Below are 12076 nucleotides of genomic sequence, written 5' to 3'. Positions count from 1 at the left end.
AGGTTGCCGGTTCGACTCCTGCAAGGGATGGCGGGCTGCATCCCCTGCAACTAAGATTGAACAACAGCGACTGGACTTGGAGCTGATCTGTACCCTCCATAACTAAGATTGAAAGGATAACAACTTGACTTGGAGCTGATGGGTCCTGGGGAAAAAACACTGTTCCCCAATAAAGTCCCGGAAATACACATTGTTCCCCAATAAAGTCCTGCTTCCCTTCCTCAATAAAAATCTTTAAAAAAAAAAATAATAAAAGTTTAAGGATTACTCAAAAAGGAAATCAAAGTCCAAGGTTACTTTTTTGAATGAAGTTACTTTTTTTAATGAAGATACTTAAGAATAGTTAAAATAATGTCCCACATGAGTCTTGATGGGAGGGAGAATAAGTAAAACAACTACTCTCAAGACCTTGGCACCTATTAGGATTAGAGAAAATCTCAGCTACTTTTACTAAAAAAGCTGCACATACCTACTCTATACATGAGCTGTTACTGTGGCAACTTACAATAATAATACCAAGAACTGTAGTGAAACAAAATAAATCGTCTTTCTGTAGATAAAAGGTTTGAAGAACACTTTCCCCAGTCTCTATAAAATAAATATCAAGTAGAGCAAGTCTCCTGTGTACTTTTCCCCGTTTTTTGTGTCTTACTTTTTCCTAAGATAGGTCATATACAAAAGTCTTTAAAAAACATCACAAAAGAAAGAATGGATAACATATGTAGTACTTCTTATGGCTTATGTGCCCTAACGTGTATGAACATCATATAAAAGCTAACCTACGTAGAATCATATTTCATACGCCAATTTAAAAATCTATTGTTTCATGAATTAGGCTTGTGCATCACAGTTTTGAATGTCCACATTTATATATTCTTTCGATCAACATTATGAAAATACAATATTGGGGCAAAGTCTACCCCAGATCAAAAATAAAGGGAACCAATACTTACAGAAAAATGACCTTTGATCTTGGCGTCAACAACATGATCTAAAAGTACTTAAAAAACCAACCTTTAATGCCCAACACACACACCAACCCCCATATTACAATTATATGTGGAAATAACAGTTTACCTTTTTAATTCAGAAAGCCTGGACTCAATAGTTTCTTGTTTTATTTGAACCTTTTGAGCACTGCTTATAATTTTTGTTAAATCTTCCTGACGAATTTTATTTTCTTCCGGTTTTGAAGATGAAACCTTTCAAAAAGCAAATTTAGGAAATAAATATTAAATACCATGATTGCAATTCAAAGCTTTCCTATATTAAGAGGTTTTTGTAGCCTGTGCAGGAAGTGAGATCTAGTTCCAAAAAAACCAGAATAGGATTCTAGGGAAAGAATAAACTTCACATCTCAAAGAGACAAGATAAGAAATAATTAGTCTATTTAAAAAAAAAGTGGAGAAGTTTCTACAAGCAGGAACACCTTAGGGGCATTTTTTTTTTTTTCACTTCCAAACTCCCTGTAATTTCCCCAAGTCTCTTTATGATCACATTCCACATTTAATTAAATTTATGCAATAACAGCTTCATGCTTGGGCATTTTCTTTCATGGTTCACTACCTTTTAATACTCCCCATCCCCTTTTGTGGATTTGGTAAAAAATATCTTATTTCAGCAAAAGATTCATTCAACAACTGTATTATTAAATGCCTGCTATATGCAAGGGACTTATTCTAGGCATTGGATATTCAGCAGTGAACTATAAAAATAGCCCGCCAGGGAGCTTTACATTCTAGCAGGAGCTTACATTTTTAACGCTAAAGTAAAAGGAGTAAGCTACCCCAATATGAATAACTCCTCACCCTCATTCAGAGTGCAAACATTTTCCTTTCCTTTAGAAGGTGTCTGAGACCTCGGTGTAGTTCAGGACCAGGAAAAATAAAGTAGCGGAAGTAATTAAAACTTTATTAATCTAAGTCAGCCCAACAAGAAACACCAGTGTATTTCTGTACATTCTTAATTTCAACAACTGAAACATAAGTTTTGGCCAAGTACACTACACAGCAATGCCCTAATTAAATAATGGTAACAATAGCCCACCTTCCTTTTAATGTTCTCCAACAAGTCATCCTGGCCTTGTTTGAAGTAAGGATGCTGAAATTCAACAGGACCATCCCGTTCCTGCTTTACAATTCCAGAGTCAATATGTACTACTTTACGGAAACCATCTGAAAAAGATGCAAAATTCAGATGACTAAAACAGAAAAGAGTAAAAAAATAATGGTGCTCCTATGGAGTATATTTTCCTCTTTATCATCCTCATGGGAAAACAAAAATGGTTTAATCAGTGGCTGATGACAGTAGTCCAAACAAACTGCTGTTCATACTCACACATATTCAGTTGCCTCACAAAGCTTGCCATGTTATTGTGCTTGAAGTATTTGGGAAGAATTTCTTTTGCAAATCTTTGTTCATCCAAAACCAGAAAACTTTGGCCATTCTGAAAAAAAATTAAAAAGTCAATTAGTTAAGATCCTCTGACACTAGATGATACATATGAACTCTCAAGCTGGGTTATCCTTTCACAATATCTACAGACAAATATTTTATCCCTGTTCATGGCAACATAAACTCCAATTAAGTGCCAAACTGCAATTAAATGTCAACCTGCAATTAAGCTTTTTGATGTCAACTTCAAAAGCTTAGGAGGTGTGTCTCATATCAAAAGCTGCATCATACACTATGGGGAAATATTAGAAGAATTTCCATTAAATCAGAAATAAGAAAAATACTATATGTAGCCAGCATAATTAATAGTTCTAAAGCCAGTGCAATTAGACAGAAATAAGATAAAATTTGGCAGGAAGAAGTATTTTAGCATTATTTGCAACAGACATAATTATATCTCTGTACAATCAATTGAAAAACTGTTAAGAGAATTCAGTAAGACATTTGGTTATTAATTAAGTCACTAATTGCTCCTCCATACAAAAACTAATTTGAAACTTACTACAAAAATACAGTAATCAAAACAGCATGGTACTTGCATAAAGACAGACCAATAGAACAGAATAGAGAGCCCAGAAATAAACTCGCACATATACAGTCCAAGGAATTTTTATAAGAGTGCCAAGACCATAAATGAGGAAGACAGTCTTTTCCACAAATGATGCTTGAAATTGAATACTAACATACAAAAGGACAATGTTGAACCCTTACCTTACACAATATACAAAAATTAATTCAAAATGGATCAAAGAGCTCAAATTATTAAAAATTTAGAAGAAAACATAAGGGGGAAAAGCTTCAAGATACTGGATTTGGCAATGATTTCTTAGATAACAACCAAAGCACAAGCAACAAAAGCAAAAACAGACAAAGGGGCTACTTCAAACTTAAAAACAACTTTTGTGGGGCCAGCCCAGTGGCTCAGGTGGCTGGAGCGCGGTGTCCCTAACACCGAGGTCACCGGCTCGATTCCCACATGGGCCAGTCAGCTGTTCCCTCTAAGCTAAGATTGTGAACAACAGCTCTCCCTGGAGCTGGGCTGCCGTGCGCAGCCAGAGGTTGATGTGAGCTTCCATGAGCTGCCGCCAGCTGCTATGTGCTGCTGTGGGCTACCGTGTGCGACCAATGACCCCCTGCCTCAGCCGGGGGGGGTCAGGGGGGGCAAGGCTCATAATACCAGCATGGGCCAGGGAGCTGTGTCCTACACAACTAGACTGAGAAACAACAGCTTGAACTGGAGTGGGGGGAGGGGAGGTGGAAGAAGGGGGGAAAAACAAAAATTTGTGCAAAGAACACTAACAATACAATGAAAAGACAAATCATGGAATCAGAGAAAATATGCTCAAATTGTATTCATCTAACAAGGAGTTACTATCCATAATATATAAAGAATCCCTACAATTCAACAACAAAAAACAAACAACCTAATTAGAAATGGGCAAAGGACGTGAATGCACATTTTTCCAAAGGAGATACACAAATGGCCAACAAACATATGAAAAGATGCCTAACATCACTATTTATTAGGGAAATGAAAACCAACACCAAGAGATAACCATTTCACAGGATGGTCATTAACACACACACACACAGTGAGAGAAAGAAAAAACACAAAACAAAACAAATGTTGACAACGATGCAGAGAAACTGGAACCCCTGTGCACTGCTGGTTGAAATGCATAGTAGTGCAGCTGCAGGGGAAAACAGTATGGTAGTTCCTCATAAAATTAAACACAGAATTACCATGTAATCCTGTAATTCATTTTTATGTATATACACAAAACATTATGACAAAAGGTTAACTGCATTAATAAAAAAATTCTAACAAATGGAAAACTCAATGTGAATTTTAGGGATACCCAGTCTCAATCATTATTGAACATACAGCGAAACAAATAATGAGTTTTACTTATTACATTGGTGAAATGTAAAGAGTTTGATAGTAACTAGTGTTGGTTATTAGGTAATAACTTAAAATTAAAAATGCATAGTTTTTATTACCTTAAAAAGGCTTTTCCCTCTACTCTCTTATCTTCCCACCCCATTTATCTTCTCCTTCACTGAAAAATTTGACAAATATATTAAAACCCCCTTCTCCAATTTAGGACCATCTGCTAACTTTCACTAAAAGTTGGTTTGTTTCCCTCACACTACTAAAACCAGTAGTGTCAAATTCCAAATTAATGTCCTCTTTTCAGTCCTGATCTTCCTATATCTCTCAGTGTCATTTCATTTGGCATTACTTGACAATCCCTTTTTTAAATGCTCTACTCTTGGTTTTGAAACCACACTCTATTGGCTCTCGATCTCTCATATTTCCTTTTAATTGCCTTCTACCTACTACCAAGAGGTGGTGTTTTTTTAGGTTTCTATCCTTGATCATGGCACTTTTTACACTCTTTCCTTGGGCAATCTGATCCACACTAGTGTGTACAATTATTGACTATTATGTATGATGATTGTCACATCTACACCTCTGCCCATCTCAAATTTCACACCTGAGTTTCCAATTGTCAACATATTTACACAATGTTCTTTAACTCACTATGTTCTCAACCTATTGTCTATTTCAAACCTATCTTCCCACTCCCCCAAAGTCAACTTTTTCCTGTATTCTCCATCTGGCATGCCTCTCTCCCCTGTAAGTTACCCAATTAAGTTTGACATTAACAACAAAACGTAAATTAAAAACTCTCAATTTTAACAGCTATGAACTAAAGGGGGAAATATTAAAAACGTTCCCTTTAAAAATAAGGAAAAGGAATCCCATGATCACTGTTTCTATCTGACCCTCCTACTGAGGTCTTATGCACTGCAAAAAAATAAAACAAATTAAAGGTAAAAGGTTCTGAAAAAAAAAACAGAAGTGTCATTTACAGATGCTATGGATGTACCCTTAAGAGAACCCAAATCAGTAAAATGAGCTCACTGATTTATGATTGATATACAAATGTTACCTGTATTTCTAATTACCAGCAATAACTGTTGATTATTACCAGCAATAAATGTATTTTAACTAAAGGACACCACTTACATCTATAACTTACCTAGGAAGAAATCTAACAAAGGTGTGCAAGACCTAATTGCAAAAAATTATAAAACTTTATTAAATAAAAATGAATTTAGAAACATGCCTTGTTCATGGGAATACTCAGTATTGTAAAGATATCCATTTTCCGTAATCTTATTTATAGTTTCAATGCAATTCCAATAAAAATCCCAATAGTTTCCCACCCCTGCAATGGAACTTGATTTTGAAACATGTATGGAAGAGCAAAGACCAATAGTCAAAGTACTCCTGAAAAATAAGTTGCCCTCCAAAAAGCAAGATTTTTTTATATAAAGCTACAGTAATTGAGACATGTGATTTGTAATTGTCCAATGAAAAGAACAGAGAACACAGAAACAAAACCGCAATATCTACATAAAATTTTGCTATAAAACAGTGGTAGCAACACATATCACTGGGGAAAGAAGGAACTATTCAATAAGGAGCTAGGACAACCAAATATATTAAAAATAATGAAACTGGATCCCTCATACCACACAAAAATCGATTTCAATGAATTAAAGACTTAAGATGTGAAATGCAAACCTCTAAACCTTTCAGAAGACGAGAAATGGAAAAGTATTTTTCTCGTCTTGAGGTAGGTAAAGGAAAATATCCTGAAGAAAAAGCATGAACCACAAAAAAAGACTGATATATTAAATTATACTAAAATTAAGAACTACTTGTTAAAAGTAAAAAGGCACAAACTGAGAGAAGGTATAGGCAGCACATATATCCAAAAATGAATATACAGAATATACAAGGACTTCCTATACATACTAAAAGATAAGTCAAACATTTCATAGAATAGGAAACACAAATGGCCAATACAAAAAGACAAAGAAACATAAACTCAGACACAGACAACAATTTGGTGGTTACCAGAAGGTAAAGGGAGGGGGAGATGGTAGAAAAGGGTAAAGGGAGCCAAATATATGGTGATGGAAGGAGAACTGATTCTGGGGTGGTGAGCACACAACGTGATATACAGATAATGTATTATAGAAATGCACGCTTGAAACCTACATAATTTTACTAACCATTCTCACTCCAATAAAGTCAATTTTTTTAAAAAAGTTTTGAACTTATCAGTACTTGGGGAATTATAAATTAAGACCTCATTGAGGTAACACTTTACATCCATTAGATTGGCAAAAATTAGGAAGCATAGTATCAAGTTTTGAAGATGTGGCTTAATGGAAAATCTCATGCATGGCTAAAAGGAGTATTAACTGGTTTGATCTCTTTGGAAAATAATTTGAACTACCTTGAGGTTGAACATTTCATACTCTATTTTCCAGCCAATTCTACTCTTCAATGTAGGCATATATACCTTAGAAAAAATTTTGCTTACATACACCAGGAAAGATATATAACAACATTCATAACTGCATTTGACAGTTAATCATCTTTCTTGAACCATTTTCTTCTAGTAACTTCTATGACCTCAGTTCCTATTTTTCCTCCTCTTTCACTATTCCTTCTCAATCTCTTTTGCTGGATTTTTCTCATCCTTATGCCCTCTAAACATTGGAATACCCTATCTTTCAGTTCCTTCTATCTTCATTTGTCTTCTTGGATGATATCACCTAGTCCCACGGCTTTAATACTCACAAGCTCAAAACTTCACTGTGAACGTCAGTCTCATATCCAAACATCCTATTCAACATTTCCATTTGAATATCTTGGACTGTAGAAGTCATTCAGGCTGTTCAGAAATATTCTTCTTCCTAGCACTGCACTTCCCCACCTCTTTTGAAATTAGGTGTGGCCATATGACTAAGTGTGATCAATTAAAATGGAAGCAAAATGAACTACTACTAGTAGTGATCCATTTGTAATCTCAAAATTAGTATGGCCAAACAGAATCCCCACCTGCATTTCTCAAAATATTCCCGTCTTAGCAAATGGTATCCTTCATCCTGTTGCTCAGGCCAAATCTGAGTCGATCTTAATGCTTCTCTGTCTCTCCTCCATCTCCAGCCAATTTATCAGTAAGTTCTGCAGCTTTGCCATCAAAGTATCAAATCCAACCATTCCTCACCACTTCCATTGCTACTACCCTAGTCTCAGCCACAGTATTTTCAGTATCAGCGGGAAACTGGTAAGTCTTCTAACTAGTTCTTTCATTCTCAATCTCCTTATCACAGCCCTAAGGCCCTATACCATCTGCTCCTGTCTACCTCTCTGACCTCACTCTCACCTTTTCTCAGGATACTCTAACCACATGGGCCTTCTCCAATCACATGAATGTGCCATGTTCAAGGCCTTTATATTTGCCATTCCCCTTTGGTCTATCTGAGAAGTTCAAAACGATACCAGAACATTGGGAAGTCAAAGGGTCTACGGCATAAATTCATCCCAAACAGTTAGAGAACACTGGACAATTTCTGTTTTTGCTCTCTTTCCCTCCTATTTCCTGATTCGTCTGCTGATTTGAGAGGGATAGAGAAGTAGAGAATGCCACAAGGCACAAAAATGTGGATATGAGGCCTTTATGCAAATTACTTTGTCTTCTCAAGAAATCTGAAGAACAGAGACAAAGGTACAGTGTTTTCCCCGAAAACAAGACTGGGTCTTATAGTAATATTTGCTCCAAAAGACGCATTAGGGCTTATGTTCAAGGGATGTCATCCTGAAAATCATGCGAGGGCTTATTTTTCGGTTAGGTCTTATTTTCAGGGAAACACTGTAGTAATACTGGCCAAACAATGACCTCCCAGTTTTCTCCTTATTTTACACTGCTTCACTTCAACATACATAAGTATCAAATATCAGTAACAGTAAAGGCTGTTCCTCACTATCAATGGCAAGAACTTCCATTTAACTTCCATAACCTCGTCCCTGAATATCAAGTTTCCCAGTTGCTTCCAAGCTAAACCTGTCTTCTGTTTCGGACTCTGTGACAATTGAAACAGCTTTAGGTTGTCCAACAGTACTATCTCTGTCCTTGATTTGGCAATAGATTGCCTACCAGAACCAAAATAGTTACATAAAATTTTGAAGTTACAGGAAATGTAAAACAAAAAAAAAGAAAAGTAAAAAGAAACTTCCCTGGGGAGAATAGGGGGGAAAAAATGTACAATATGTTTTAGAGATACTCTGGCTCTAAGGTCATTTCTATTATTTGAAACAATAACACACTCAGTACAATTTTGATCACTTGGAATATATTTCTATATTTGATGATGACAAAGGGGGTTTTATTTCACTTTTCATTTTTGTCATATAACAAGTTTCAAAGAAAACTAAAGTTATTTACGTCTTTAGGAATATTAAGCCAAGCTTTTCAAACTGCAGTTGGTAAGAGTTTTCTCCCCTTGCCTTACACTCAAGCTAGGGGAGTAAATTATTTTTCAAGTAAAAAAGTATACATATATTGCATACAGTATTGCCTGGTTTCCAAAACATCTGCCGCTTCTAAAAGGTCTTAATATGATTTTCACTTAGAAAGTATAAGTGCTAAATTACCTCAACAAAATTTCAGCAAGACCAGTTTGAAGGAAACCAGAAACCGCCACAAATAGCAAACTTTAAAGGATCAGCGTAACTTATTTTGTTTTTTTCCATCTAACATCGTTTAACTAAAGTTTTACCTTTCATTGTTAACACTGCTTCTGGAAAAATCTCTGGGTAAGAGAGACAGCTTCCCTAAGCCACTAAACAGCCCTAGACAACATTAATCCAGAACTGTCCACTGACTTGTGGAGGGGTAACATTTTGGTAACTAAATATTGTGCCAACCTATATTAAGTGTAGTGATGTTGGTGGACAACTGATCTAGGTCAGAAATCTGTTAGGTTTCCATCTCCAATAATGGCTAGCTTTGTAATTATTAAAACTCATCTGGCCTGTCTAAGCCTCAAATTCTCACCTATATAACGATGAAGCTAAACTAAGATGATCTGTAAGACTCTTTTCAAACATAAGTCTATCTTTATTATGCCTACCACTCTTCCATTACATATTTCAAGGATTTTACTGATTCATCAAACATTTATTAAGTACCTACTGTGTCCCTGGCATAGATACTGTTCCTGTTCTCACTTATATTTTAAATGTCCCGTTATGTATTAGAAAATGTGTAGTTAAGCTTCAACTTAATGGGATAAATAAAGAAAGACTTTTTAAGTGGTTTATTTGGCTTAGAATTCATTACGTATTTATGTATTAGTTTGAAACTCTCCATGTTTGATACTGCCCATAAGAATGTTATTAAAATATTTTGACTAATGAGAATTCATCAGACCTGACACCAACATAATACCCTTTAGTTAAAACCAATTACCAATATACTTAGTTACCATTTCTAGGCAATAAAAACAAAAAGGCCCATGCAAGCCAAAATGGTATAAAAGTCAGCTTGGGTGGGGGGGTACTCTCAGTACGATCTCCAACAGGAATACAAGACTGAGTAACAGCAGTCTGTGCTGATCCACCCTTGTCAACTTTTAATCCTTCTGACTGATGAGAAGCATGAGACATCTGTTTATTTTTAAGCATATGCGGATGGCTGCCTTCCCTATTTTCACCTTTGTAAAACTGTACAGAATTCATCAAATGCTTAATGTACACCATCCAGCTGATACCAACCTTCAAGAAAATTAAGTCCTAGAAGATAAAAAATGAACAAATGACAGTAATGTAAGACATAATATGGTGTTATAGTAGTCAAAACTTCATATACTCAATATAGTGCTCCCTGTTAAGACAAAAGTAAATAATAAAACTGAGAGTTCTTGTAACAGGAAAGGAACAGAAAAGAAATGGAGAAAGAAGGAAGATAACATTTACTCAAGATTTAACAGGTGCCAGACACTGTGCAGGTAGGTTTTTCTTATTCTTTTCCAAACCTTTTAACAAGAAAATATCCCAAACAGATCAGATGATGGTCTACCACAGGAGAAATCCACTCCCCTTCACAAAATGATTCCAAAAGCCTAAGAGTGCATTCTAACACAAATGCACTGTTTATGCAACAACAATCATTCCGCTCAGAATTTTAATATTTCGAAGTAGATGGGGTCTTAGATCATCTAGGCAACCCAATCATCTCATGGGTGATGAAACTTAGGCCAGACAAGAGAAGAGCTTATCCTGGTTTAGTGGCAGTGGGGATCAAACTAATAATCATGGCATCCATATACCTCTGCGGGCAACTGTTCCTGTGAAATTTAGTGATTCATTTTAGCTCCTCGCTAAGTTACTGAACACCTGTCTATTAACAGTTTTATTAAATTAATCTTAAAAATCCATTTATACAAATGGCTCAGAATCTCCAAAGAATAATGTACCATTTTCTACAATTTTAAAACCTACTGATAAGCAGTAACCTGCATTTGAACGTTTGCCTACTTCTCTGCTTGCCTCAGAAAGATCTCAGATGCAAAGAGGTGTGGGTGGGTGAGTGTGTGTGTGTGAGTGAGTGTGTGTTTAGTGACGATAATCGGGTCGTTGAGGGAGATTTCCTCTGTTAAACCCCGGCTTTGAAGATCCCGGCCCAGGGCTGCCTGTGCCCTCAGCAATTCGTAAACCGCGAGTCGGGCAGGAGGACGAAGGATGAGTGTGCAGTAACGTGGCTCCCGCGCCCTCGGCTCGACCGTCGCCCTCGCTCCGCCCGGCGGGTTCCGAACGCCGAACGAGCCGGACCGTTACGGGGCCTCCCGGACCGCGGCGCTCCGGGCGGGCCGCCCCTCCCCCACCGCGGCCTGGGCGAGCGGCGCCGGCCGGGACCCCCGCGGCTCCTCGCAGTTCCCTGCGTGAACAATACAAGGGGTTCTCCGCGACTCCGAATGCCGAGGACCGCGCCGCACCGCCACCCCATGGGCCTCGCACAGGGTGTCGAGCCACAGGCCGCAAGACACAACGCTACAGGAGAAAGCAAGAGACGCGGCGACAAGCCAGGGGGTTCGGAGGCCGCCGTACCCTGACCCGTACCTGGCTCCAGGTGATGAACTCGTTGGTGTGGGTTTCCTCCACAAGCGTCCAGAGCTTGCTGAGGAAAGCTGGCACGTTCGAACTCTGCTTCATTGTTAACGAGGCGCAGGGATTCCAAATTCTATAGCCGAACGCGGCGGTAGCGGCGGCGGCTGCAGCTGCTCCGGGAGAACGCCCACAACGCAGGCGCAGCGGTTCCCGGGCCCGCCCCCCAACCTCGCCAGGCGCTCCGCGAGGCGGGGAAGCCCCGAGGCCGCGCGTGATAGACAAGTCTCCGCGTTCGCCTGTGCTCACTGGTCCCGCGCGGGTCTCGTTCCCGGCCAATCCCGGGCGCCGACCCAGGACAGAGATAAGCGATTGGATGCTGCGGACGTGAAGGGGGTGGGAGCAGAACGGGGCGCTGCCTTCTCATTCGCCTTTTATACAAGAGCCTTCACTGTAGCGGACTTTTGGCCTAGGTTACTGTGTTTGGTTGTTTCACGTGGAAACAGTTTTGGGTTCCTGGGCTGTGGCTGAGAGTCTACAAAAAGTCCTCACAGGCCTGAGTCATATGTGTGGCGGGCAATGTGTGGTTTGCGCCAGTCAGCAGGAGGGAGTATAGTAATTCAGATGGGGGTGTGGGCTGGGTTTCAAGCA

At 38.5% G+C, this 12076-nt stretch overlaps 1 protein-coding gene across 2 annotated transcripts in view; it reads right to left on the bottom strand.

Moving 5' to 3' along the window:
* The window catches only part of HSF2 (heat shock transcription factor 2), a 29307-nt gene extending 17600 nt beyond the window's left edge, over positions 1-11707 (bottom strand). The window contains exons 1-4 of one of the 2 annotated variants that reach the window (XM_033103149.1): positions 11441-11707; positions 2338-2446; positions 2047-2174; positions 1078-1202 (exon numbers count right to left, since the gene is read on the bottom strand). In XM_033103149.1, coding sequence (XP_032959040.1) covers positions 1078-1202; positions 2047-2174; positions 2338-2446; positions 11441-11533 — 455 coding nt within the window. In that variant the 5' untranslated portion in view covers positions 11534-11707. The remainder of the gene's footprint in view (positions 1-1077; positions 1203-2046; positions 2175-2337; positions 2447-11440) is intronic. The other variant, XM_033103148.1, reaches the window with a different exon arrangement.
* Between the last annotated feature and the right edge of the window lie 369 nt (positions 11708-12076).

The sequence above is a fragment of the Rhinolophus ferrumequinum genome, chromosome 3 (genome assembly GCF_004115265.2).
Source record: "Rhinolophus ferrumequinum isolate MPI-CBG mRhiFer1 chromosome 3, mRhiFer1_v1.p, whole genome shotgun sequence".
Classification (NCBI taxonomy): Eukaryota; Metazoa; Chordata; class Mammalia; order Chiroptera; family Rhinolophidae; genus Rhinolophus; species Rhinolophus ferrumequinum.
The sequence above is the reverse complement of the archived record's forward strand: the minus strand, read 5'-3'. Positions and strand labels throughout refer to the sequence as shown.